This window comes from Anastrepha ludens, chromosome 2 (genome assembly GCF_028408465.1).
Source record: "Anastrepha ludens isolate Willacy chromosome 2, idAnaLude1.1, whole genome shotgun sequence".
Lineage (NCBI taxonomy): Eukaryota > Metazoa > Arthropoda > Insecta > Diptera > Tephritidae > Anastrepha > Anastrepha ludens.
Genome location: NC_071498.1, coordinates 83,026,008 through 83,053,229, shown reverse-complemented (window position 1 = coordinate 83,053,229; position 27,222 = coordinate 83,026,008). Strand labels below are relative to the sequence as shown.

The 27,222-nt window shown below is 34.3% G+C and overlaps 2 protein-coding genes and 2 non-coding genes across 10 annotated transcripts in view; all 4 read left to right on the top strand.

Moving 5' to 3' along the window:
* LOC128871980 (myosin heavy chain 95F) overlaps nt 1–2,916 on the top strand; it is an 81,890-nt gene extending 78,974 nt beyond the window's left edge. For 5 of the 7 annotated variants that reach the window (XM_054114208.1, XM_054114206.1, XM_054114204.1 and 2 more), the window contains 3 exons: nt 417–518; nt 588–683; nt 1,543–2,916. In XM_054114208.1, the coding sequence (XP_053970183.1) occupies nt 417–518; nt 588–683; nt 1,543–1,691 (347 nt within the window). In that variant the 3' untranslated portion in view covers nt 1,692–2,916. Of the gene's footprint in view, nt 1–416; nt 684–1,542 lie in introns of all 7 variants that reach the window. The other 2 variants (XM_054114202.1, XM_054114203.1) reach the window with 1 other exon arrangement.
* A 4,176-nt stretch (nt 2,917–7,092) lies between these two features.
* Nucleotides 7,093–7,176, top strand: Trnal-uaa (transfer RNA leucine (anticodon UAA)). The gene has a single exon. It is a non-coding gene; the product is annotated as a tRNA-Leu (tRNA).
* Nucleotides 7,177–12,766: 5,590 nt separating this feature from the next.
* On the top strand, nt 12,767–12,850 carry Trnal-uaa (transfer RNA leucine (anticodon UAA)). Its single transcript has one exon. It is a non-coding gene; the product is annotated as a tRNA-Leu (tRNA).
* A 467-nt stretch (nt 12,851–13,317) lies between these two features.
* The window catches only part of LOC128871979 (uncharacterized), a 30,175-nt gene continuing 16,270 nt past the window's right edge, over nt 13,318–27,222 (top strand). Inside the window, exons 1-2 of the mRNA XM_054114201.1 lie at nt 13,318–13,856; nt 26,695–26,783. Coding sequence (XP_053970176.1) covers nt 13,790–13,856; nt 26,695–26,783 — 156 coding nt within the window. The 5' untranslated portion in view covers nt 13,318–13,789. The remainder of the gene's footprint in view (nt 13,857–26,694; nt 26,784–27,222) is intronic.

Sequence of the window (27,222 nt, the reverse complement as noted above, 5' to 3'; positions counted from 1 at the left end):
GTGTTTTCGAAGCTGATGAGCGTTGGCAACGCTGGCAGCGATTCAGTTTTCGTTTACAGATCGTGGAATAAATACCGAATTTTTGGAATTTGATACAAACAGGAAATACATATAAACGAATTGGAAATGTTTTGCCTTGAATGGGAATGGAATTTTTAAAATTTTACAAATTCATATTAAACGCCTCAATGCTGGAATTGTGTTGACAATCTTAAAGCATAACTTAAACAGCATTACGAAGAGCAACAGCGAGACGTTGGAAATTGTAAATGCGAAGAGCGTAAACACTTTAATAAAAATTTTGCGCTCACATTGGTAGCTCTGCTCTACTGCCTTAGAATAGTTAATTTTTTTGGGAAGATGAATGTATTGATGTATTTTTTATTCATATAAACATATATTTTGTATTTATACAGCTTATAAGGCACCACCGCTCGCACATCCGAAACAGGAAATCACAACTGCTCAACATCGTTACTTCCGTATCCCATTCATGCGGGCTAATGCTCCTGAAAATAGTGAGTATAAAGGATTTAAAAGTTTTTATATACATATGTTTTCAAACTACTCTTTTTATTCCCGTTCAGCCAAACGTGGTCTCTGGTATGCACACTTTGATGGGCAATGGATAGCGAGACAAATGGAATTGCATGCCGACAAACCACCGATATTGTTAGTGGCAGGTAAGGAGTTATACTTTTAGATCTAAAGAATATAATAGATGCATCGGAATGACTAGAGATTCTGCAAAATTTGTGATTACTTAAAAAAGACATGCGTCCTATATCAGGAATTTTTTTTAGCTACATGAGAACTATCGATATCGACAACTATGGTTCGACAGCTGAGAATGGCAAACTGTGTACTATACATTTCTGTTCAGTAATGTAAATTTACTTTGGGAGAAAGAAATCGGTGCTCGAAGTTCATAGAGCAAAGTGTTAAAGAAGAGGCCAAAATGTCGATTCGTCATCGTTCTCAACTTGCTGGCATTTGTCCTTGGACTACGTGGAAAACTTTACGTAAGGATCTTGACCTATGTGCCTATCAACATTTTGGAGGGAAAAAAATCGGTGCTCGAAGTTCATAGAGCAAAGTGTTAAAGAAGAGGCCAAAATGTCGATTCGTCATCGTTGTCAACTTGCTGGCATTTGTCCTTTGACTACGTGGAAAACTTTGCGTAAGGATCTTGACCTATGTGCCTATAAAATACAGCGCGTGCAGGAATTGAATCCAATTAACTATCCTTTGCATCGCATTTTTGCTGATTGGGCTCATTTAGATGTATTATTCAGATTTATTGGAAAAAGTAGTCAAAAATTGGTTCAGCCGCTGCGGACATATACCGTATATCATATTGAAAAAATAAATGCCATGAAATTATCTACCAGATCCTACTAAACGAATCATTTCAACAATATTTATGTTTTGTATTATCTTTTTAAGCTCTCAAACTCTTAAAAAAAATACTCTTTATTTAAGTATTTAAAAATATTGACATTTAAATATGCACAATGCTTTCTTCTCTTGTAATCTATACAGGCGTCGATGACATGCAGATGTGCGAACTCAGCCTGGAGGAGACCGGTCTGACACGCAAACGTGGCGCTGAGATTTTAGAGCATGAATTTAATCGTGAATGGGAACGTAACGGGGGCAAACCATATAAAAATTTAGGTGCTAATAACTAAAAAGGAAAACCATCGAGCTTCCCAAACGCTCTTCTTCTCATCTGGCACTGAAGTGAGGCAAATGGGGGAAATGCAAACTAAATAAGTAATTGACATAAAATTCAGCTGTTCAGTTGAAATCGCAAATAAATCAAAAGTAGTTAAATAAATGATTACTAAAATTGTAAGTGTATGTATTTTTGCAAACCACTTTTTGATATCCAAACAAATTAAGAACCGTCGGTCAATGTGCTTTCAATGTATCAACAAGAGCAAGGGAAATAAATTTAGCAGTAATAATAGCGTTAGATTTGGCAAATTGCTACTCTATGTTTGGCTGCCTGATATATACATAACTGAAAATAAATTAATATAAGTTGCGTAATTTCAATTGTTGCACACTTTGAAGTAAAAGAAATGTATTTAATTAAATTGAAGTATTAACGAACCATTTGCTAGAGTTTATAAAGTTATATTAACATTAGTTGCTATAAATGAAAATGTAAAACGTTGCAAATTTTAAATTAGGGAAGACCAAATTTTATAAAATCAACAGAAAAAGTATGTAGCTTCACTATTTTCATTGTTGCTTAGATATCTTATATAATTACATAAATTGCGAATTTTAAAACCAGCTTTTGAACAATATAGAAAAATGTCAAAAATCTCGTTCGCACGCAAAAAGTTGAAAAAGTTACGTAGAAACGTTATTGTTTGATGTGAGCACAGAGCTCTATAATTACATATTGCAAACGAAACATTTCAACATTTTCTCAGAAATATTATACGCCTCCTATACAACAGTACATTACACATACATACATGTACTTTAAATTACTACTCAAATCCAATCTACAATTAAAAATTATTCAATACCTGTGTCTTCTTTCTCAACACCACAAGCACACTATGCGGGTGTATGGAGGTACAGTAGTAATGTACAACTCTAGAGAGTAATTAAATGAATGTGTCTTTTATGTGTACGTCATGAACATATGCCTGTATGTATTTTATTAAAAAGCTCTAAATCGTTTTGGCATACAAATATGGAATAGTAATTCTTATGGACTCTTAGTTTACTTTACTGATAACAGTATAAAAAAGCAGCTATGTTTTGTTATAACTAGCAAAAGATAGGGCGAATAACTTACGTATTAAGAATGTCTATTTATAATTTTATGTATACAAAACCACAGCTAACATGAATACTATGGAAAATAAATACTTTATACTTGAAATTATTATAGATGTTCACTTTTTGGTTTCACCAGTGGGGTCTACTTAATTTTCAGGAGTATGTTTTAAATGGGTTTTTAAAACCAACTTATAATATTTGTATATAAAGTGCCAGCTCGTAATCGTTGCATGCTCTACAGTCCGATTATTTTTCGTACTTCTATTTACTCCTATTATATAATATATTTCATTTCTAAGAATACATTTCTTAAAAGTAATTTTATTCTTGCATATATTAAACCAGAGGTAGAAACACCTAAAATCCATTCCCTTGGTAGTCGGTTCTACGTACCGTAAGAACTCGTGCTTTTCCCGGTCTAGGACTGCCGCGCCAGTAAACTCACAGTGAAAAGATTTTAGAGGTCTGACCAATATCAGACCGTTAACCGGCTCTTAGCGAATTTGGCAGAATCAGATGGTAGGCTAACGAATCAAGGGATGTGTGACAAAAAAACTGAATTTGTGTTGGTGATATACGAAAAAAAATCAACACATAGATCCTTTTAAGAATGTAACTAGTCCTTCCAGTGAGACATTTTGCAAATTTTCCAGGCCTTCAAAGAAATAGTCACCAAGATATTTGGCACGGCTTCTTTGAAGTTTAGGACATTCACAGAGGAGGTGTTATATCGACTCAAATTCTTCATCTCCACAGTTCCTGCAGAAGTCATTGTAACATACACCGATTTTACTGGCTAGGATGCCAATATTGCAGTGACCCGTTACAACACCTATGAAGTCGCTGGTAGTTGATCTGTTGAATCCAAGCAGACGTTTTATCCTTTTAAAATTCAGTCTTGGCCAGAGCGCTTTGAAGACTCTACAGTTAGTAGTCAGAGACCACTATCTATTGGTTTCCGCGAATACGCTCAAGTCAGTCGAAGTGTATAGTTAGTTTAGCGGAATTCTTATGTCCTCTATCACTTTTCATTGTCCATCTTTGAGCCTTCAGTACAAATATGGTGACCGCTATCATCTCCGCTCATGTTACTTCGGACAGAAATCGTCTGCCGAGAGCCCTATGACGTGGCAGCCGAAGTTGCTCGCAGAATTTTATTTTTGGGCAGTCACGCAGCTCGTTTATTTTTTCGTCCCATACGAGTATCTTAATAAACTCCCTTCCAACAGTCTATTTTCTATTTGCTGCTACTTTTTCATAATGCTGGAAAATAGAAGGAAATTAATACAATTTTCACTATAAAATGAAGCGAAAACTTCATTTTAACTCAATTACTTCTCCATCACCACTAGAACCTCCAATTACAATTATAGCTAAATTTATGTCTCTGATAATAAGCGATCAATGCATTAAGAATCGATTCACTAAGACAAATATTTCGTCAATGCGAATCGGGGTATGGACTCTATAATTTTTATGAGCTACATTATGTAAAATAAAGTCAGCGTTCACCTTACAAATATTTTTAAGTTGATTAATTAAGACAAAATAAATTTATTTATTTATTTCTCCATTGCATTTTTAAGTTACAAAAACAAAAAAAAAAAAACATAACGCAATGATTCACTTCATAACGGTAAGTAAATTCTGAAAATGTTTTGTGCTATTGCAACAACAACTTGTGGTCACATGGGATCGCTTCTGAACCTCAAAACGCTTTTAATGAGTAAAAGTTAAAGTAATTTGTAAAACGAATTATCGTAACCCTATAAACAATTTTTTGCAAGTTCACCTAAATTCGTCAGTCGTTTCTCATTTGGTAATACTAGCTTAGGAAAATTGGAAACACCACTTGGTCTTTTTAGTGCAGCCCGAGAAGTTTCCTTCCTCGAACGTTTGCAGGCTTTGTATGTATCATATTAACCCTCTAGTGCCCAAATTTTATTTTTGAATGAAAAAAATTGCTTTGGGTGGGGATTATGTAAAATTATAGGTTCTTTATCAAGAAAGTGAAATTTTGTTCCTTGATCCGATTATATAGGGATAAAACCTTACCCCGCCTGCAAGCGGCTTTGGGAAAGAACGCCCAAAAAAATCTAAATGAAAAACTTGCAAATTCAGTGTATTACGTACTTTTATTGAACAAAACAGAAAGTTTTTAACAGAAATCAATACAAAACAAACAGTCAGTCTTATTTCAAATAGTTTTAGAAAAATGTCTACAAAAGAAAGGCATGCTTTTGAGCATAAATAGGCAGTTGGTGCAAATTATTTATGGTGAAAATTGTGAAAGCAGTCCTTTTGCTGGGAAAAACAAAGATTCAGATTCCATTTTCGGCACACGATTTGAGTTTCGGAGGTGCAGCCAGGATATTCGCACCTTTTTTTACCGGTGCGTGATAAAAACTTTGCAAAATGTCCAACTCCGTCGTAGCGAACGTCGTCAGGAGGTAAGTAAGCTGTTCTTCCAGTAAATTTTACTTGAGGAGTTTGTCATGGACGACCTGGAGCTCTTGGAATTGAAGAATATTGTTGTTTGCATAGTACGTATGCGATCTCTGCCCGGAAGTTCGGCAGTTAGTACTGCCTAGCATGCGTGTCAATCTTGTTAATTCTTCTGAACAAAACATAAGCGTTTACCATGGCCATATCAAGCAGGTGATTAAAAAGTCGGTTTGTGTACTTATTGCTCTTTACCGGAATCTTATATCGCCCAATTAGTCCATCCATGAGGTCCACGCCCGCCATATATGACTATTATATTCACGGACTACATTGGGGCAATCGACATCAACAAATTTTTTTTCTGAGCGGACGAACCGCGACACCTTATTTATAACATTTGTTTCATTCTGGAAGGGCTTTTCGCCTGCGTAACTCGATGCGAGTCACACTATTTTATTGTCCTTCCAAACTGATAAAGAAATGTCAACTCCTAAAGCAGATCCACAAAATTCAGTTGAATATCCACGGGGTTGTTTCCTGAGATCAAGATCTGTCGGAAGTTTGCAATTCGGAATTCGATTTGAACGAATAGTTTCCAGCGAAAGTATTCCGCGTGATTTTAGATAAACCAGAAGTGGCAGTGACGTGTAATAGTTGTCAAAATATGTTATATGGTTTTTAAAATCTGGAATATTACGGGAAAATCGGACCACCACATTCGCTGATGCCCCAAGATCTGGTGTATCAGTCAGAACAGCATTGTCTCCTGCGCCGCAATATATTTCGAAGTTATAACAAAATCCGAAGGAGTCACACAAAACGAAGAGTTTTATACTCCATTTATGTGGTTTATCTGGCAGATATTGTCGAAGGAAAGTCCTCATCTTCGGTGCGCACATTTGTTCATCGTCACATAAACGTTGAGTCATCGGAATGGACTGAAACCTGTTATTGAAATGATCAACGAGACATAAATTGACACACACTTCTGATTCCAGCATAGAATCTGACAAATTTACCGCCCTGTTAAACACCTCGTCAATTCCAGTGTCGATAGGTAATTCTGCATCGTCCACATCTTCGTCTAAAAGATCTTCCACGTCTGTATCATCGTCGATTTCCAATAAATCCAAAAATGTTGCAATATCTTCATCATTGAGGGATGATAATTTACACTTTTGTCGTTGATCCATTTCTAAAAAACCAAAACTTTAAGCTTAGCCCCCCTCTAAAAATATCAAAATTTCAAACTTACCGCATAATGTTATTTATTCCGAGTTATCCCAGGACCGCCTCTAGACGGGCTGTCTTCAAAGGTTTATAAAATACAGGAAACACTTTTTTTTGTTATTATTTTTAACTTTCGTATTTTGAACACAACCAGCAACACTATGATAATTTTTATTATACGCTAAATACACTTCTAATATTTTTATTTAATTTTTAAAATACACCACTTTTGCAGAATAATTAATTTGACCGCTTTTCACTATTTTCCGACTTCAAATGACTATGACGGCTGATTAAAAAACAAGACGCTGCTGCAAATGCACCAGCAATAATTTTGGGACTTTCCGGAATTAGAAAGAGTTTAAAAAGTAACGAAATGGTATTTTAAAAGGGAATAAGCGTGAAATAAACTTAGGCCGTCTACAGGCGGTCTTGGGTACTAGAGGGTTAATTTGTAGCAAAGAACGTAAGTACTATTAAATTACGTTCTTTGTCTAGCACTTGTGCTGGTTGTTGACTTTGCTACTGTACGAATATTGAACGCAAACCAATAGTAGGTATATATGAGAAGGATATTGCTTAAGTGGTAACTTGTGTATTTGTGGAAATATAGTCAGGTTGGCCGAGCGGTCTAAGGCGCCAGATTTAAGCTCTGGTTCCCGAGAGGGAGCGTGGGTTCGAACCCCACACCTGACAACCGAGAATTTATTTTTATTTACATTACATTTATTTATACTTGTAAAAATTTTAATTCGAAAACATTTTAAAATTTAGAAGACAATCTAAACGCATACAAAAGCCATATTAGAGTAGAACAAATTTGCGTTCCCAATCAAACTTTTCTTTTGACAAAATTTAATTTTTTCACAACCCCAAACTATTAGAGATTTCACGGGACCAGATTTAAAGAATAAAAGAGTGAAGTGTGAACAAAAATTACTTGGCCCCTTTGTCGTTTGTAGCCAAAGGGTGTGAAAAAGTATGTTAAATATGGTAAGTTAGCATTGTCATTGAGTGGACTTGTTATGCCATTTTTTTAAAGCTCGTTAGCCTTGCATTTTACATTTAAAGTCGAAATTTTAAAGGAAGCTACATGGACTTGGGTCGATTAATTGGGCGGAACTAGTTTAAAAATAACAAAATCAGAATTTGTATCAAATATTATTTATTTGGAATAAATTTATGACTAAGACAATGTCCAAATTTAAGTGAATGTATATTAATGAAGCGATAAAATATGAATTTAATAGAAAAATATATAAAAAAGTGTGTGAAGCGTAGTACACATAACAGAAGTGAAACTTTCAAGCCAGACAAAGAAAGAGGGAGAGACCCGAGAGAGAATGAGAGAGAGAGAGAGAGAGAGAGGGAGAGAAAGAATATACATCTAAATAAATTCGCAACATTTGCATATAATACAAATAGACAAAATTTACAAAAAACTGAGAAGGGTCGACCGGTGTAGGTAAACGCCGGACACAAACCGTGGCAACAACGCGCACTACTCCGAGCGTTTATCACCCGCACAAACGTAGCGATTGCAGGACCGCAGCAACGGCACAAATTACCGCAAGGCAATACCAATAAATCCGACGCCGGAATGGATAGCACTTTATAGTACACACAAGCACTAGCCAGGAAACGGAAATGAGCCCAAAAAGGAGGCACCAAAAAAGAAACGCCCCAAACAGTAGGCACCAAGGAAATATAACGCCTATATATAGGCACCAAAAATATATTTTATACAAGTTTGCACCAACAAACAAGCGCCAAAAAGTAGGCAGAGTTATTTCTCACTAGAAATTAGCAACCGCAAGGAAAAACTCAGAAAAAATAGCCTAAAGCCTTTCTCTTTTTCCTCTACGTTATATCTTTTTTCTCTCTCGCGTAACGAAAATGCCCAAAACGTTGCATGACCTTGAAATTTTACTCTCCATTCTCGCTCGTCCATCGCCTAAGAAGTTTCACTTCAAAATCGTTTTTAAATGCAGATTTTATTTTGGTATTAAATTTTTGAAGCATAGGTATAGGTAAAAAGTATTACTAACTAAAAAAAATAGATATAGAAATAAAAAATAAATTGAATTGTGTTTTCAACGGTTAATTAGTATTATTTGGTCTCATTGTTGCAGTGATCATTTATGAGTTAAGGTAATGTAAGCAAGCTTTTGACAAATTTTGTGTAATGAACTACTGCATGAATAAATGTAGGAAATTATTTGAAAAAAAAAAATTAAAAAAAAACTCTCTTGATTATACAACAAAAATTAAATAATATCGTTCAATAACATACAAATTCGGAGGTTATTCCTAATTTTGACAAATATGCGTTCGGTAACGCCAAAAAATTATCCATCACACAAAAATTGAGAGAGCAAAATGACAGTTAGATGCAAGAGAGATGTTCATTTTGTACTGGAGAAATTTTAGGCAGTAAAAATTATCCATCAGTAAAGCTCAACCGTAGGACTAACCATAATGATATATGTATATACGCCATCAATTATTGGTGCTATAGCTATCTATAAGCAGCTGATATTTACATATACTATCACATATTTGTGCATGCCGAAGTGCAGATAACAACAACGCAGCAAATCACAATGCAACTGGTTATGGTTGCGGCGAAAAACCAAAATTCAGTTGGTCTCTATGGCTATGGTTATGACTACGGACTTATGGCATGTAACCTCTAATCGATTACAGTGTTGTCCATATGTTGGTTCCATTAGCAAATGTATTGCATTATGGTTATGGCACCTCTACTTTGGGCTTAAAACTTAAGGCTGAACCTTTTGAGAACAAAGTTCCCATGCTTTTCGTCGAATCTGGTATTTTGTGCACTTTTGACCTTGCGACAGTTTATAGTCAGAAACGATAAAAAGGAAAATTTTAACAATGAAGAAAGTAAGTATGTAAGCCATCACAAAAATTGGTTAACGAACTCAGCTCGTATCTCTTCTTCTACCTTCTAGCCTTTGCAAGTGAAGACAATTTTCCATTAATTAACTTCTTTGCTTTTTCTTCTCATTTAGAGAAGATGGATTGATTTGATTTAGGCTGGTTTAGATTGATGGCAGCTATTATAACCTACGAAAGACTCTGTGTCACGATTTTCGCGATTTTGCCATTCCAACAAGCATTGAAGTAAACTAGTTTATTATTTAGTGTTTTCAAAATTAGTTCGAAAATACAAATTTTTCCGAACAATCCGCAATATTTTCACCGACGGTAGCTTTGGCAAGTGTTTGAGTGCATGATGCAATGAGAACTTTGATAGCAGTCTAAAAAAATAAAAAAATTGTCTGTCGTCACATCCATCTCGTAGACATAAATTGTGATTAATATTTAATATAATATTTAGTAAATAAATTTGTAATTATAATAAAAATTTCTAAGGAATACAAAAGCAGTGCTCACCAGCGGAGTGCAATTATGTTTATATGTATATTTAGGAGAAAATGTAAACCCGTATGTGTTAGACACTTTGGCCGAATCCTCCAGGCTTTCCCGAGTTGTTTAGTTTTGAGCTTTAGAGTGGCAAAATGATGAAATTTCTTTAGAAGGTAATAGCGCGGAGAAAATAAAAAAAACGGTTGTTAACATTATCAACGAAACTATACAAAACGAACTATACAAATGAATATGAAATGATATAAAAAGTGTAAATATTTTTGTCACAAGAAGAAACTGTTTCGTTTTTGTTTGTTTTCTTGCTTTCAGAAAATTTAGCAACCATTTCAGTCATTCACCAATGTTAATGAGTACGGGAACTTTGGGACTTATCTTCTAGAAATACGGATGGCATAAAAATTTTAGTACAAAACGAAGGGCAGCGCGACATATTAAAAGTTTTGACTGTTAAAGGGTGTTTTTTATCTGCACTGGAACTATCGATATCGATAACTATGATTTGATCACAAATCATTTAACGCCAAAACAACGCTTCCAAATTATAAAAATTTACTTTGAAAAAAATAAATATGTTCGCGAAGTTCATAGAGCGAAGTGCTGAAAAAGACGCCGAAATGTCGATTCGTCGCCATTCTCAACTTGTTGGACTTTGTGTTTCGACTACGTGGAAAAATTTACGTAAGGAATTTTAGCTTACGTGTCTATGAAATACAACTCATGTAATAATTGAAACCAAATGACCATCGTTTGCGTTGCATTTTGGCTCATTGGGCTCATTTACATTATTCAGATGTATTGGAAAAAGTAATCAAAACTTGAACTGATCGAATGGACCTTGTAATCTCGTAAGCATCAATCAATCAATTTAAAATTTATGCTCGTGGTCAAGGTGACATTTCACACTAAAAAAAATATTTTGCTGTTTTTTGTTTGATTCATTCAGTTGTGAGTTACAGGGTGTTAAAAATGGAAGTCAACAAAAAGAAAACTCGATACATTTTACAGCTTTTCTTTGATAAAGGCGAAAATACAAGCCAAGCCGCTGAAATTGTGAATGGTGTTTGTGGTGTCGAGACTGTAAAAGCTAATTAAGTGCAATTTTGGTTTCGTCGAATTCGTTCAGACAAGAAAATGGCCATAAAATCATAGAAATAATCGAAGTTAACGGGCATGTTAGTAGTCTTAGCATCGCCCAAGAGCTAAAGATCGACCATAAAACAGTTTTAAACCATTTGCGCAAAAATGTTACGCAAAAGTAATGGATTTCTTTTCCCCCAAATAATATATTTATATCCACATACAATACTTTCATATAATATCAGGAAGTACTATATAATTCGGGATGAAAGAGAATTAATTTTAGTTGTTGAATGAAAAAGATACAAAATTAGCTTAAGTTATAACAGGCAATATCTGTATGGAAGTATTCGATGTGGTAGCAGCTAGTGGAAAGATCAGATGGAGAAGGACTAGGCTTCACTTGGTGTGTCCAAATGGCGCCAGTTAGCACGAGAAAGAAAGTAACTGGCGCGCTTTATTAAACTCGGCAAAAATCGCCTAAGTGGTTATCGTGTCAATTAAGAAGAGAATATCTGTATGGTGGCGCATAATCATAATTTTTTTTTTCAATAAATTTTGTTTTAGATTAAAAAAGAAAAACAATAATAAAAGAACAAAAAACTATAAATATGTAAAAACAATAAATATGTAAAAATAAATAGTTAAAATGCTGTTATATAGTTGTACAATTGTAATCATGTAAAGTGAAACTTGTATTGTATATTATTTCGTTTATTTTAATTTTATCACATTTGACACTGACCATTAAGCGATGTATATAAATCCTGACCAAATTGTTAAACAACATACTTAATATCAATGGACAGATGTGTGTATAAAATAAATGAAAAAAAAAGATAATGATTTTGAGTGATGAAAAACTTTATTTTGACCTTTACGCACTCCATTGCTCGCCTGCTTCTATACTGCAGTTGACTAGTTCACATATACGTAGAACGCTATTTGCAAAAATTATAAATCTTCTGATAGGCTGACTAATTTTGTGCCATATGTAATAACATGTGTATTAAAAATGGTTTTTTTTTCTAAATTTATTGAGGTGTGATTCGAACCTGTGCCTTTTCGTCTGTAGGTTAGTACAAATTCACTGGATACAGTCGTTGCTGTACAAATCCGATTTTTTTATTCTTCAACCTACCAATGCATATTAGCATGGCTTATAAGCAATTATTAATAATTCAAAATCAAAGCAATTGATTAATAAGAGAGAAATTTGTTGATTATATGTATAATTGTTATTTATGTTTTACAATACTTGCCGAGCTTACTGAGATAAGTTTATAGTAAACTTGCAGTAAGTGTATTTTGCTAATTGTAATGCGTATGCCCAAATTTTTATAACAAAGCGCACATGTAAGTGCATGCTTACATACTTGTATACAACATACAAAAAATATGAAGTGAGCTAAATTAACTACTAAATTATTAGCGTGACTTCTGATCCATATGAACTAATTGTTGACAATGAGCATTATTTATTTTAAAGCTATAGATGAAATGTTCTTAGACAGAAACCTACAGATAACAACAAGAGAAAAAGTATTAAACTAATTAAAAAATACATAGTCATGCTGAGAAGAAGTTCATTACTGCATTTATAAAAATTAAAAGTTTTACACTTTCCACAGAATCAATTGTATTCTAAATAAATGAGCTCAACGATCTAATTCCCCCTAGTTAGCAAACACACTAATTTAGCAAAGACCACAACCAGGAAAGAAATTAAAATTTCCCTTTTGTGAATAATAGGATATTTGTTATTTATGGTGAATTTGGCGACTGAGTGAATGTAGTCAGGTTGGCCGAGCGGTCTAAGGCGCCAGATTTAAGCTCTGGTTCCCGAGAGGGAGCGTGGGTTCGAACCCCACACCTGACAATCAAACAAATTTTTTTTCATAAAATTTGTTCTTATTTTTTTTGCCTAAAATATTAAATATGATAAGAAAGAAATAACTGTTTTTCACATGAAAACATGGTAGTAGTTCTTCGACTGACTTTATGTAGGATATTCATACATAAATACATACATACGCATATAGCAGTAGTGCCTGTTCTTAAACAACTTTTATATATGTATGTATGTATATAGATAGACTGACAAAAAGTAAAAACAGTTTATATATAAGTATGTAGAACGTTAAAATAATCAAGTCAAAACCACAGAGAAAACAACTCACTCTCCTCAAATTACAATAGTACTCCACGCTCTTAGCACATCCGATTTGCTCACAACGAAATGCGTCACCATTTACTATATTACTCTGCGCATTGAACTTCTAGCCACTTATTTGTTGATTCACTACTGCTACTGGCTTTGCGTGGCTTCTCTCTCAGATATCTGCTGCCAGCCGATGAGACAGTCTTTTAGCAACATTCGTGAAGTCAAGATCAAGTTGAAATCAAGTCGCACTGCTTCATAACAGAAACGTTTTCCAATTTAATTTCCCGCTTTAAAAGTCGTTTACCCATTTCGGTCGTGATCATCGACGCGTATAGAAATCAAATATTTTAACGCGAAAAAATAAATAAAATTTTGTTATTCGTGCAAATTTATATCGAAATCATTAAGAAATTCGCATTTTTATTACTACGACGTTGCACACTCGAATACATCGATATTATTTTGTTCGAGTCTTTCTTATTAACCACTTCGATAAGTGTTTGTTGGTGATAACGGAAAAGCTATAGAATTAAAATATACATACACATATACATACGAGCACTTTATTCAATTCTAAGTTCAAGAAATTTATTATCATTTCGAAAGAGAAAAAAAATACCAATCAATAACAAAAACAATAAAAAAACAGCAAAAATGTACGTGAGCCGGTTGCCGAAGCTGTCCTTACTCGTACTAGCATTTGTTGCTGGCCTAGACTATGGTAAGATCGCATAACAACTACCAAAGATAACATTTTGTTGGGGGAATGTTTATCAGTGTTCGCACATTTGTCCAGAACGAAATTGTTTAGATATTTGTACATATGTTTCATATTCCACACATATGTATGTACATATACGAGTGTGTCTGTTAATGAATGTTTTACGCTTTCTTTTGATATCTTCGACAAAATTAGAATTGTAAAATATTCCAACATACTTTTACTGTGGCCTGTGATGAATTTTGAAAATAAGTTGGAGCTCATCTCTATCTCTGTACTTAACTTCGTATCTGCTGTTTTTCAATGGAAGTTTATTTTCTTATATTTTAGGGGGCCCAGTGAAATGCATTCATATGTATGTATGTGTGTATGTGTGTATGTATGTAGAAGCCCATTAAATAAGTGAGATATTTGGTCATTCTGTGTAAAGTGACCCCGGCGAATGATGCATTTTGCTTTTGGTTTTTTTGTTTTGTTTTCAGTATGATAATGCTTTAGTCGATTTTCTAATTTACAGAATTAGTTATTTTAGGGTACACACACTCAATATGATTAAGATTAATATAGTAAAAACAAAAATGCAAGTAGTTTTTACTTGCCCCACCCTTCACGCCCCACTCATCCGTTGCAAACGTTCACATTTTGTTTAATATTTATACAATTGTTTTACTAAACTTTACGCAACCTCGGGTCCATCTGATTTACTGGCTTATTATAGAAGCATAATTTACATAAATGCCACACAGCTATGTTATCTGTATTGAGTGGCTTGATTGTATCGTCTGTTTTTTGTCAAAAAACGAGTTAAAATGTCCCAGAAAAATTGGCAATTTTATAGCTCATTGAATTTCGGTATGCGAAGGTGCAAGTTTCAAGCGATTAAAGAGGCGCGTTGATTAAATTTTTTTTGTATTGATTTCTTTTGCGGGTTTTTCATATAACAAGTGTAATTTTTAAAATTTGGAGTTGATTTTTTCCCGAAAGTTTTTCTGTAAGTCTAAGTGATTTTTAACCGCCTAAAACTTGCACTTGATTTACTAAAATTTCAAGAACCACGTTATGGCGCACTCGAAAATTTTCTAAATATTCAAATTAAGAATTCAAGATTGAGATGAAAATTGCTTTTATTTTCCAAATTTTGATTAAATCTCGAAAGTAAATCAGTAAAGCTTTAGTTAAAGAATAAAGAAATAAATAAAAAGTAAATGATATAAAAATTACGAAAAAATTCCAACTCATGCACTCAGTTATGCTCGCCAATGTATATATTAAGTTCCAAAAAATAATAAATGCTCTTTATTTTTTTTATAAATTACAACTAATTTAATTGCTCTTAAAAATAATAATGAAAAACGTTTTAAATAACATTTTTATCCCGAGAGAATAATTGAATTAAATAATTGCAATTTGCATAATTAAGATGAAGCAACGCAAAAAAAAAAATTGCATTGAAATGTATTTACCTATGTATGAAAAGAAAACGTTTTATAAACGTAGGACATACCGTTCGACGATCTAACATAGATACTTATTCGATATGCTTCTAAACCGCGTGAATAGCTGTAAAGAGTTGAAAGAAGTTATTTTCTTATATAATATGAAATGAGAAAGTTTATTTGTAGTTTATGAGTTCCTTTACTATTTATTCGATTGCGATAGGAGCATCCCTGGGAGAGTCATGGGTTTGGTTGGCCTAGAAGTTGCTGGGATTGAGAGATTCCGAAAAAAAATGTTGTATGGTCCAATTTGATTCATACTGTGTATTAACTACACAAAAGGAAATATTTTTTCCCCCAAAAATTGGACCCGGTAGGTGGTGTATTGATATTTGCAGAACATGTTTTTGTGGTCATATTTGATGTGATCGAGATATTTAGAAAAACTGATTTATCAAAACAAAAACTTCCAAGAAACTAAAATACTTGACAGATTTCAGTGATGGGGATAAGTGTACTTTTATAAGGATAAGTGGATGTGATACCTTCTACACTAGGACAATCACTTTATAAAACGACTTTTAGTTTGGCTTTAATAATAAGATCCAGTTGTATAAAATTGCAGATACTTCACATAGGCATAGTCACAGGAGTTTCACTTCGATCTTGCTGAATCCAAGACAACATATAGTTGATTACTTATAAAAACAGGGCAATGCTATTTGCTTTTTTAATTTGGCTCATAGTAAATAGAATCCGGTCTAAAATGTTAATAGTACATACATATACGATTTTAGAGGTTTTGCCTATATCTTATTTATGTATATACATGCTTGTAATGAATCTAAATAAGCATTGAAAATATATTAACGTTGTCAGAGAAGAGAAAATCTTAATTTGTATTCAGCATTTGAGCTTTGACGCTTGGTTTTCTTTTTGCCGTTTGAAGACATAATTTTACATAAAATGCCAATATCATTTTAACATTATGCCATGGCAAGCCGAATTCATAGGTGAGTTCGTTTGAGCGACAATAACATTTACATGTATAGTATTTTCTTTTTCAAATTTGGGAGTTGGATTGTCGAAATTTCAATAAGACTACAAAGAAACGAATGAGGTTATAAAAAAGAAGCAGGCCACTTAGGCGTCCCACCCAGCGAATCCTCAGAAAAAAAAAATCAGGTGCTATAGCGAACTCACCTTATGTGGATTCGCCTTGTGCCATGACAAACCGACATGAGCGGAAATTATAGGATTTATTTTTTTAAAAGTAGTGTGGAAGCCTGTAGGCTACTAATCTTCTTTTTTAATGGCAAAGACGCTATTCTTTCGGATAGCCAAGCTGCAATCCAGGCACTGGGTTCGGCTACTACAACCACTAAAGTGGTAGAACAAAGTAGGAATAGCCTCACCACCTTGAATGAAAACCATAAAGTTAGAGTACAGTCAAGAGTACAATTTCCCAAAAATACCTCCGAATCGCGAATTATAGGTGGAAAGACCAAGCGAAATGCAAAATTAGCAGAACGTTATGGCCCACCTACAACGTCAAGCAATCGTCGGAGACTAACGGCAGTCATAACTCGCTTTTGGTCTATCGGAGAACAAGCAGCCCAAATGGGCATCCCTCACAATACCAACTGCCACAGTTGTAAACAACCGGAGAAAAAGAAAACGATCTTCCATGTCCTCTGTGAATGCCCTGCCCTATGGAAGGACAGAATGTTAACCCTGGGCCAACCGCTGCTTGAGAATCTCGAACAACTGTCTGGCTTAGACCTCAACAACCTAATAAGATTCTTAAACCGCACAACAACCGGCAACAAAATGGTGCGGAAGCGCTAGTTGGATTCTGGAAGAATCACCACTTTAACCAACCAACCAACTGCATACTTTGAAACATACCTTGTAATAATAAGTTACGTTAATAATTAGTTAAGAAAGCTCTTTACTGCTACTATATAAGTACCTACAGTAAGTCACGAAACAGTCCGAAAAGTTTTCTTAAAACACAAATTTTCATCAAGAAGTGCAAGAAAAAAGTCATTATCATCGCATGCTAACGTTGGCAAACTGCATTCTTTTGCTCTAACTGCCGTTACGCACTCAGTGGAATTCTAGGATAACAGTATTTTTGTGATGAGACAAAAATAATTCTATATATATTCTCGATGGACCAAACAGAGTTTTCAGAATGACGCTAAAAGTCCTAACAACAAGAACATTATTCCCACAGTGAAATTTGGGAAGCTAAGTGTGATGGTATGAGGTTGTATTTGTAGCAGAGGTGTTGGTGAAACTAAAGTTATTGAAGACAACATGACAAAAGAAATCTATTTAGACATTTTACGTAACAAACTGAAATGAAGTGTGTAGATAAATGTAAATTTTCCACTGTCTGAGGTACGTAATATACATACACACATGAAGTTTATCTAGCCCTACTTCCTGAACCTTCTGTGAAAAAGCGTCAAACGAACTGCTTGCAGATATTTGTACATAAAAAATAATTCTACTCATATTATGTTGATAAGGCAAATAGTACACATATGGTATTTTTATTTTGAGTTAAGATATGCCTGGAATAAGCAAGAAATTATGCGTATACTGATGCATAAGTAAATGCAAGCATTAACTTGATCTCATATAATATTTCAATGGCTCACACTTTTTGTGTGTATAATGACTGTAATTAAGAAATTTGAGTGTTAACAATTAAATAAAAAAAAAAAATTATTTTACGTAGATTTAGTTAACTTATTAATGCTTAGATATGAAGGGTAAATTTTTTGATAAGATACACCAACTTTTACATAGCAGCCTTTAATCATGGCATTTTTAATAGCTAATGATTCATTTTATTTCAGACAAACATACAATTTCATGAATCAGTTTAAATATTCTAATAGTTTCACTAATACGAATTTATAATAAATTTCCTAATGAAAAACTCGTTAGCAGTTCAATTCTTGCATTGAAAGTATGTAAATAAGCGCCTTCAACAGCCATGTTAATAAAAGCGTAATTTTTGCAAATTTACTTTCTTTACCAACAAAAAAAAGCGACAATTCGCTATCATTGCAACAGTGGAAGTTTAAAAGCGCGATCGAAGCAGGTGTTTCTGCGTAGAAGTGCGGACCCTATAAGAAAAAGAGTTAACCTGCAAAGTGAACTTTGTTTTTTTGTAACTTTATAATACATTTTGGGGAGATTTGAAGATATGTTCACATGCCGCAATGACAATTGTTTAGTACAAGTATATGACAACGATGAAAATATAGTTTTCTGTTCTGCATTTCATTTAGAAAAAATTATTGTTGCCCGTCGTTTGTGTAAATTATTGAAACAATGCCTATGCTAATAAATTTGCATAATTTGTTTTAATAAATGTAAAATTAAAATTTTGCATTCAAATTGATTATAACGCCAACATTTTCCCAACTATAGCCGAGGTAATCAATGAAAAAAGGAAAAGCCCACTCAGAGAAAGTTATTAAACTGAACAGACTGCAAGACAGCAAAACAGCATTAATACAGGGCCATTCAATATCGCTGGTGTAAATGTTGAATCCATAGATTATCTGGTGAAAAAATTGCTTGCCTTAAAAGAGACCGTAGGTCAACTTTTGCCAGGCGATTTTTCAAGAGTTTATCGCCTGCCAAAAAATCGCCTCATATAAATATAAGTAACTTAGAGGAATAAGCAATTGAAGCCAAGCCACCCTCAGATTGAACATACCATGGTGTATACCTATGAAATGAGACTTTTTTTCAATTTCAAACGTTTATTTACAAAAAATGGTTACAAATTGAATCTTCAAAATAATAGCCATCGCTAGCGACACATTTTTCCCATCTCTCAGGCAATTTGTGGATGCCGCGCCAAAAAAATTGGCCGTCTTTGGCCGCAAACCAATCATCGAGCCATTTTTTGGCTTCTTCGTGAGAATTGAAGCGCTGCTCGGAAAGCGCATGGCCCATCGATGCAAACAAATGATAATCGGAAGGCGTCAAGTCTGGTGAGTAAGCCGCATGCACCAGCGGTTCCCAATCGTACGTCTCCACCGATTCCCGGGTCGTTCTTGTTCGATGTGGCGGTGCATTGTCACATTGTCAGTTCATGCGGCATCCATCTCCCGACCTTTAAAATCATGCCCATGTCTTTCAAACGTTTGGAAATGGTTTTTTGGGTCACTCCCAACTGCTCTGCCATCATTTATTGCGTTTGACCTTCATCTTCATCCAACAATGCTTGCAATTCAGCGTCCTCAAACTTTTTCGGTGGCCTCGGTCTCCATGCTAAAATCACCACTTCGGAATTTTTCAAACCACCTGAAGCACTGTGCATGTCCACCATAAGCTTCTATAAGCATTTGATGAGCTTGAGAAGCGTTTTTCTTCAATTGATAACAGAAAATCAACGATGTCCGCAAATCGTAGTTTGAAGGCACGAAATTCGACATTTTTAAGAGCGACAAAAATGCATTGTCGTATAAAACCTAACAAATAATGAACTGAATATTGTTGACAGATGACTGACGAAAAAACAAGACATTTGGGAAGATTTAAAAATACTCCTAGCGACATCTATGTACTAATAGGTGAAAGTCTCATTTCATAGGTATATATGTTTATGGCTCATAATAAATGCCCGACAAGCAATTTAATTAAATTGCGGGGATAAAAAAGATTTAAACAGATATACACAGTAGTAAAAATTCAAAACCAAAAAAAAAAATAAATAAAAATACATTTTTTCGGTTTAATATTAATTTATTTGAAAGAACAAATATTCCCATTATTTATGAAACATGATTTCATTCATGTGGCTGCCTTTGCTAACTTCGGAGTAGAGCATCCTGTTAACCCAGTTTTTCAACACCTTGGTTAAGTTTTCTGACTCTATCTCCCGAACAGATTCCTCGATATTCAACGGAATTGATAATGGATTGTTCGCATAACATCGGCCCTTCATGACACAAAAAAATCTAATGGCGTTAAATCCCGAAGGTGGCCAATTGGTAACACCGAGACGCTGGTACTGAACGATTGTTGAATTTGGTACGCAAAATATCGAATATGGTATGCACTGCGCGCCATCCTGTTGAAGCCAATGAAACGTCTAAGACCATTCCTTCGATTTCTTCAAAAAATCATTTATCATGCCTTTGCTCACCGTTGACGAAAATAGCATTTCAAGCAGTATTTTCAAAGCAAAATAGATAAATGATCCACCGCTTCAAAATCCGCACCAAACAGTGACTACCTAGGACGCATTGGCCTCTCGGCGGTAACGTGCGGGTTAGTCGATTTCCAGAAGCGGCAGTCTTGCTTCTTAATATAGCCCCCGAGATGAAAAAGCGCTTCATTAGAAAAGACGATTTTGATTTTCTTTTTTTCAATAAACGCACTGTTTGGGCTACTCTACTTTGACTTTGGAAATAAGTTTACAATATTTCCCAATGTTGTTCAAACGTGAAGCGAATAATTTCGTTATGATACTGACTTTCTGTCATTTCTAGCGGGGAAAGAGCGGGAAAGAACAAATGGTTCTACATACATTCTCTGAAAGGTTGGAATTTTTAATTTAACTATTTTGAGATAAGTTTTTCGTATTATTAAGTAAAACGCGATCTAATTTGGCGCACCTCGGGCAGATTTATCGGTCAAAAGTGATGTACCCAGAAATATAATCAGTGGGTACTTAGAAAGAGACCTACAAGTATTCGCAGTTGTTTCCCAAAGACGCGAACCAGTAATGGTTATTTAAAAAATTGGATCTCCAGTCGATTTCCCAACAGGGTACATACTCGCATATATACATATGCACATAATTTGATATACTTTCAAACAAAATATGTATATTATACGACCTTGACGACTACATTGGCAGTTCATAACTTTTTTCGTGTAATATGTATTTTCGTTTGCAATTAAACTCAATGCAAAATTTAATAAAATACAAATTGAATTGTGTTTTCGTTTTTTCTTTTTATTGGCTATGGTAGACGTATTTATTCACACTTTTTTACATACATATGCGATTGGCTTACAAGAAAGTAAACCAAAACCTTTAAAGACAATAATAAACAAATAAATTGTAGTTCGCGTGCAGGTTTTTTACCCCAAATACATTGTTGCTGTTCTGCATACAAAATAGACAATTGAATTGAGGCACCCAACTTAAGACATATTGAGACTCAATATTCAGGCTTGCACGTATGTAGAGGGTGATTTTTTAAGAGCTATGGGAAAGTTGTTGAAAAAACACACGTAAAATTCAGAAAAATGCATGACATTTTTATTTAAATTGATAGTACAGTCCATATAATTTAATGTTTGAAGATTATTTCAAGCAAATGTTGACCGTGACTGCGCTTCAAATGGACCACCCGCTTAGTCCAATTTTGGCATACTCTTTCCAATGTTTCGGCCGGTATCTCACATATAAATGCTTTAATGTTATCTTCCAATGCGTTAACTGAAGCAGGCTTATCTGAATAGACGTGAGCTTTAACATAGCCCCGCAAAAAAATATCCAAAATATCTGGGTGGCCAATTGACAGGTCCCGAACGTGAAATAAAATGTTCACCAAATTCGCCTCTCAACAAGTCCATTGTTACGCGTGCTGTGTGGCATGTGGCACCGTCTTGCTGAAACCACATGTCATGCAAGTCAAGCTCTTGCATTTTGGGCAAAAAAAAGTTGGATATCATTTCACGGTAGCGGTCACCTTTCACAGTTACGTTACGATTCGCAGCATCTTTGAAGAAGTACGGTCCAATGATACCTCCAGCCCATAAACCGCACCAAACTGGGACCTTTTCTGGATACATTGGTAGCTCTTGCAGTTCTTCTGGCTGATCTTCACTCCAAAATAGACAATTCTGCTTATTTACGTACCCATTGATCCAAAAATGAGCTTCGTCGCTGAACACAATTTTTCGATAAAAAAACTGGATCTTCGGCCAACTTTCCAAGAGCTCATTCACCGTTGCGGTAGGTCGTTCGGCTTCAATTCTTGCACCAGCTGTATTTTGAAAGGCTTCACACCGAAATCCTTTCGCAAAATTTTCCACGTTGTTGAGTAACAGAGGCCTAATTGCTGCGAACGCCGACGAATCGATAATTGATGGTCATCATTAACACTAGCCGATACAGCTGCAATATTTTCTTCAGTTCGCGCTCTACGTAAGCGCGTTGGTGGTTTGATGTCCAATAATGTAAATTTGGTTCTAAATTTAATCACAATAGCTCGAATAGCCACTTCAGTGGGTCGATTAAACTGACCATAAAATGGAAGAAGCGCGCGATAAACTTTCTTAACAGAACACCCATTTTTATAATAAAATTCAACAATTTGCAAGTGTTGTTCGTTTGTAAGACGATTCATGGTTAAATTATATACCAAACTGAAGATGTTTGACAGCAAAACAAAACACGAAACGTGCGTCAGCTGTTTAAACCAACTGTTTAATAGCTAAAAAATCACCCGTTATGGGCATATGTGTATATTAAATTGCATGCTTCTATAATGTGACAACGCAAAATAAAAAAAAACAACAACAAAACAAAAAAAATCAAATCGTACTACACATTTCTGATAGCTATAGAAAAAGCCAAACCACATTTAAAAAGAAGCTGTCATTATCAGAATGCCCCACCTTCCAGTGGGAGGGGAATATGAAACATATAAAACAAAGGGCTTTTTTTCATAGATATAAATGATTTATTTCCAAAAACAGTCAATGAAATGAATGGCCAATATTTCGTAGATAATTTGTTACCTCGATTTATACCACATTTTCCAACAAATACAAAATATCATAAATATAATAACATCATATGTAGTTGCTTTCGATTTTCCACTTCTGTTTCGCTGTGTTTCGCTGCTCTTCGTCTGCTACCACCAACTAGTACCGTATCCATTCGGACGGCATATCCTAGCCAACGGAGCTGCTGGATCTTTATTCGCTGCACTGTGTCTATGTTCTGCGGTTCGCACGATTTTTTCCTGCATTAGATTAAAGAAACACATGGCAGCGAGTCACCGGCTCGGAGAGATCTTTTCCAATTCTGGCAGCGCTGCTGTTATTGAACAATGTCATCTGGCATAGTTTTGAGGGGATATTAAATACAGACATAGCGACATGTAGGCAACTCCTTTAGGTGTTGTCGAATGCGGCTTTAAAATCGACAAAAAGATGGTGTGTGTCCATTCTCCGCTCAAGGCAAATTTCATAGGAAATTAAGTTTTTCTAAAAGAATTTAAGGCATGTAGTGCAAATTTCAGTAAAACCTTTTGAATAATTCAATAAGATCTTTAGGGTCTCTATACAGTCTCGCGATGGCCGCTTAAACGATTCAGCAGAATTTATACGCAGAACTTAAAATATGTTACATCTGAAGATAATATTATATAACAATTTTTAGGTCATATGAAAAAATGTGTTTTGCATACATTTTTTTCCGCATCTTTTGAAAATTTAAATATATGAATTTATGTCATTTTATAGGTTCATGAGCGATAATAAGCTGATTCAAATGTGGGTAGTGTATTGTATTTCTTGTCATTGACTTCGACGATGTTTGTAACAAATATGGGGCAATATGACAATCGATAGCAATCAAGAATTCATTTTAAAGTAGAGCGGCAAATTAACAGTAAGCAAGTTAACGTGAACTCGAACTCGAACGAACGAAAAAGTATGGAAAATATTTGGCAAAAAAATTAACTTCCAAACAAAAATAAGTAATAAAAACGTTTGCTATTTTGTGCTAATCAAATGTTGCTTGGGGATAAGCATACTCGCATATGTGCATATTTACAAGGTTAAAGTTTAGCACCCGTAGATGGCCTAGAAATATCTAGAAGTGTCTTTATTACAGAAAACAAAGCTGCTTCTTTTAATCTCATATCAATTATTGTTCAAATATATACCCGAACATACAAACGTAGTTTAGTTTTCACTGCCAACTACTTACGCTCTAAATATTTAAAAATAAATAAAGCAAATAAAAGAGCACCTTCACCTAAATTGTCAAATAAGCGTAAATTTCTCAACAAAAGATGTTATTCCAAACATGCATGTGTGTGCACGTGTGTAAGTTAGTACGTTTATAGCCGGTATGTGAGTTTGCATATCTTAACATTTCGCAAACATTAAGGGGGTAGTATGGTTAATTCGGTGTAAAACAAGCATATTTTTCGAAATTTTTTTTGTCGACACAGTTGATTTATTCAAAATTTTAAAATTACTTCATTATAAAGTCATATTTAAAGAATATTGTGTGAAATTTTCCTTGATTTTTATGAAGAAATGAGTTGGTGGCAGCGAATCTTCGCGGACGTCTCATAAAAAAGTTTGATTGCGGTGCCCCTCAGAACTCATTACTGGATCAACTAAAATCAAAAAACCAAATTGATTTCATCAGCTAATAAAGTTTCGCAGGTAACAACGTCGAATTTGTTTTTTTTTTTTTTTTTAAATTTTTTAAAGCGCTTTGAAGTCAAAACACCGATTTTTCATAAAAAAAACTTGAAAACTTTGTTGTTTTAAAATATGACAAAATTTAAAAAACAAAAAACTCGACGTTGTTACCTGCGAAACTTTATTAGCTGATGAAATCAATTTGGTTTTTTGATTTTAGTTGATCCAGTAATGAGTTCTGAGGGACACCGCAATAAAACTTTTTTATGAGACGTCCGCGAAGATTCGCTGCCACCAACTCATTTCTTCATAAAAATCAATGAAAATTTCACACAATATTCTTTAAATATGACTTTATAATGAAGTAATTTTAAAATTTTGAATAAATCAACTGTGTCGACAAAAAAAATTTCGAAAAATATGCTTGTTTTACACCGAATTAACCATACTACCCCCTTAAAGCAACGGCTGTCGTCTTTCTGGCATTAAGTCGGAAAATTGCATTTAACTTCTAAGAAAAGAGAAAATAACAATGCAAGTTCATAAATACAAATATGTGTACATGCATAATAAGGATGTAATTTTTTATATTATTACGCTAGCGGGACTTTTGGGATCCCGAGATTCCGGACTTAGTCTCGGGAGTAAGATTTTCATTATTTTCGAAAAAAAATTCCATCCGTGATGTTTAAAAAGCTTCTTACCACATAATAATTAAATAGAAATTTAAAATTAACTTCTACGAAAAAATCCCGAAATGGTTATTACAGTCCCGACTAGATTACAGTCCGGGACTATAATTTAGATATTCATTTATTTCGAAAAACTCCATCAACATTGTTTGAGAAGTTTCCTTATTTAAAGTGAAAACTATTTCATTACTAGCAAAACAAAAGCCAATAGTTAAGTTCATAAGTGTTTAATAATATTTTAGATTTAGTAGATATCTGATAAAGTAACTTAAGTTAAGTCGAAAAAAATTATCCTTGCAAAAACAATGAAAAATTAAACAAACATGTTTTGTGCTTGAAAAAAGTTCATATATTCTTTAATCTCGTACAATTTAAGCATTTTTTAATATAAATGATCGGATGTTTATTTCATTATAAAGAGGAAGTATGCCGTTAATAGTGGAAAATAACAGCAATAAATGACCACCACGACCAAGCTTGCAAGACAATATCCATTTCATGAAATTTTCCATACCCGAATTGCAAAGTGGCGTCACGAATTCCATTTGAGGTCTTGAATCGACCCTGGGCTGTTGGCGTAGACCTTCTATTTCACGGGTCCCTAAAGAAAAAAGTCACAAGGTGTTAAGTCATAAGATCTCGGTGGCCAATTGTGATAACCTCTTCGAGAGATAACACAGTCCGGAAGCTTTTCCCGTAAAAGATCAATGGTTTCGTTACTTGTGTGGCACGTAGCGCCGTCTTGTTGAAAATAAACGTTGTCCAGATCAATACAATTCAATTCTGGCCATAAAAAATCGTTAATCATCTCTAGATAGCGATATTTAACACCTATTGTTGGAAAACCCTTTATATCTACCACGTCAGCTATAAAGAATCGGAAATCTTATCGCCGTCCGGGTGATGTAGTGCGTGTTGCCTGTTCTGTTGTTGAAATTATTCTGCCATCTCTTGCTTGCCGCGGGAGTCGTAGTATTTGTTGCATTGACAGTAATATGGTTATAAAAGTAAGTTGCTTTTAGACGGTCAACGACTATTTTTGTTTCTCACATTTGCATTTTCACTGTGAAATATTTGTCGCTTTTCGCAACCAGTATTCGCAATAAAGGTATTTTCAAATATAAGTTTTTATAGATAATTCATATACGAGTACACGCATTGCTATAATAATTTCTCGTTCTTAACATAATTTGAAATAAAACATTTTCTATTACTTTTTTATTGTGTCCAATCAATTATGATATGTAATGTTTATTTATTTTTTATTTGTTACAGCTACTTTGAGTCCTGTGAATGACGTGTCCAGTGGATCGGAATTGAACGATTTAAATAAGACTCCAGTGAGATCGAAAACGAGAACAGAGGTAATTTTAGTGTGGCAGGTACAACAATACAAAATAAATTAAGTTGGCTTCACAAATCCCTATTTTTCAAACATTTAAGGACCCGAAATCGACTGCATCTAAGTCCATTTTCACGAAGTTTCGCTTTAGGGCGACAAAAAATAAGCCGTAAAAACATGATATTAAGCGTTTAAAATACTCACAAAAAAATATCAAAAACCTACTGAGAATATGCATTTAAAACATACACAATTAGCGGAATTTTTATTTTGTAAAAAGTTGTTAATTTTATTTAAAATAGTACAAAAACACTGCTAAAAATAAATACTACAAATACCGAGCATATAAACCTGCTTAAGTATAGAATAAATAAGTAACAATAAATAACAAAATATTTGGATAAATTTTCTAAAATAAACGATAGCCTTTTGCCACGAAATACAATACAGAAATTTCAGTT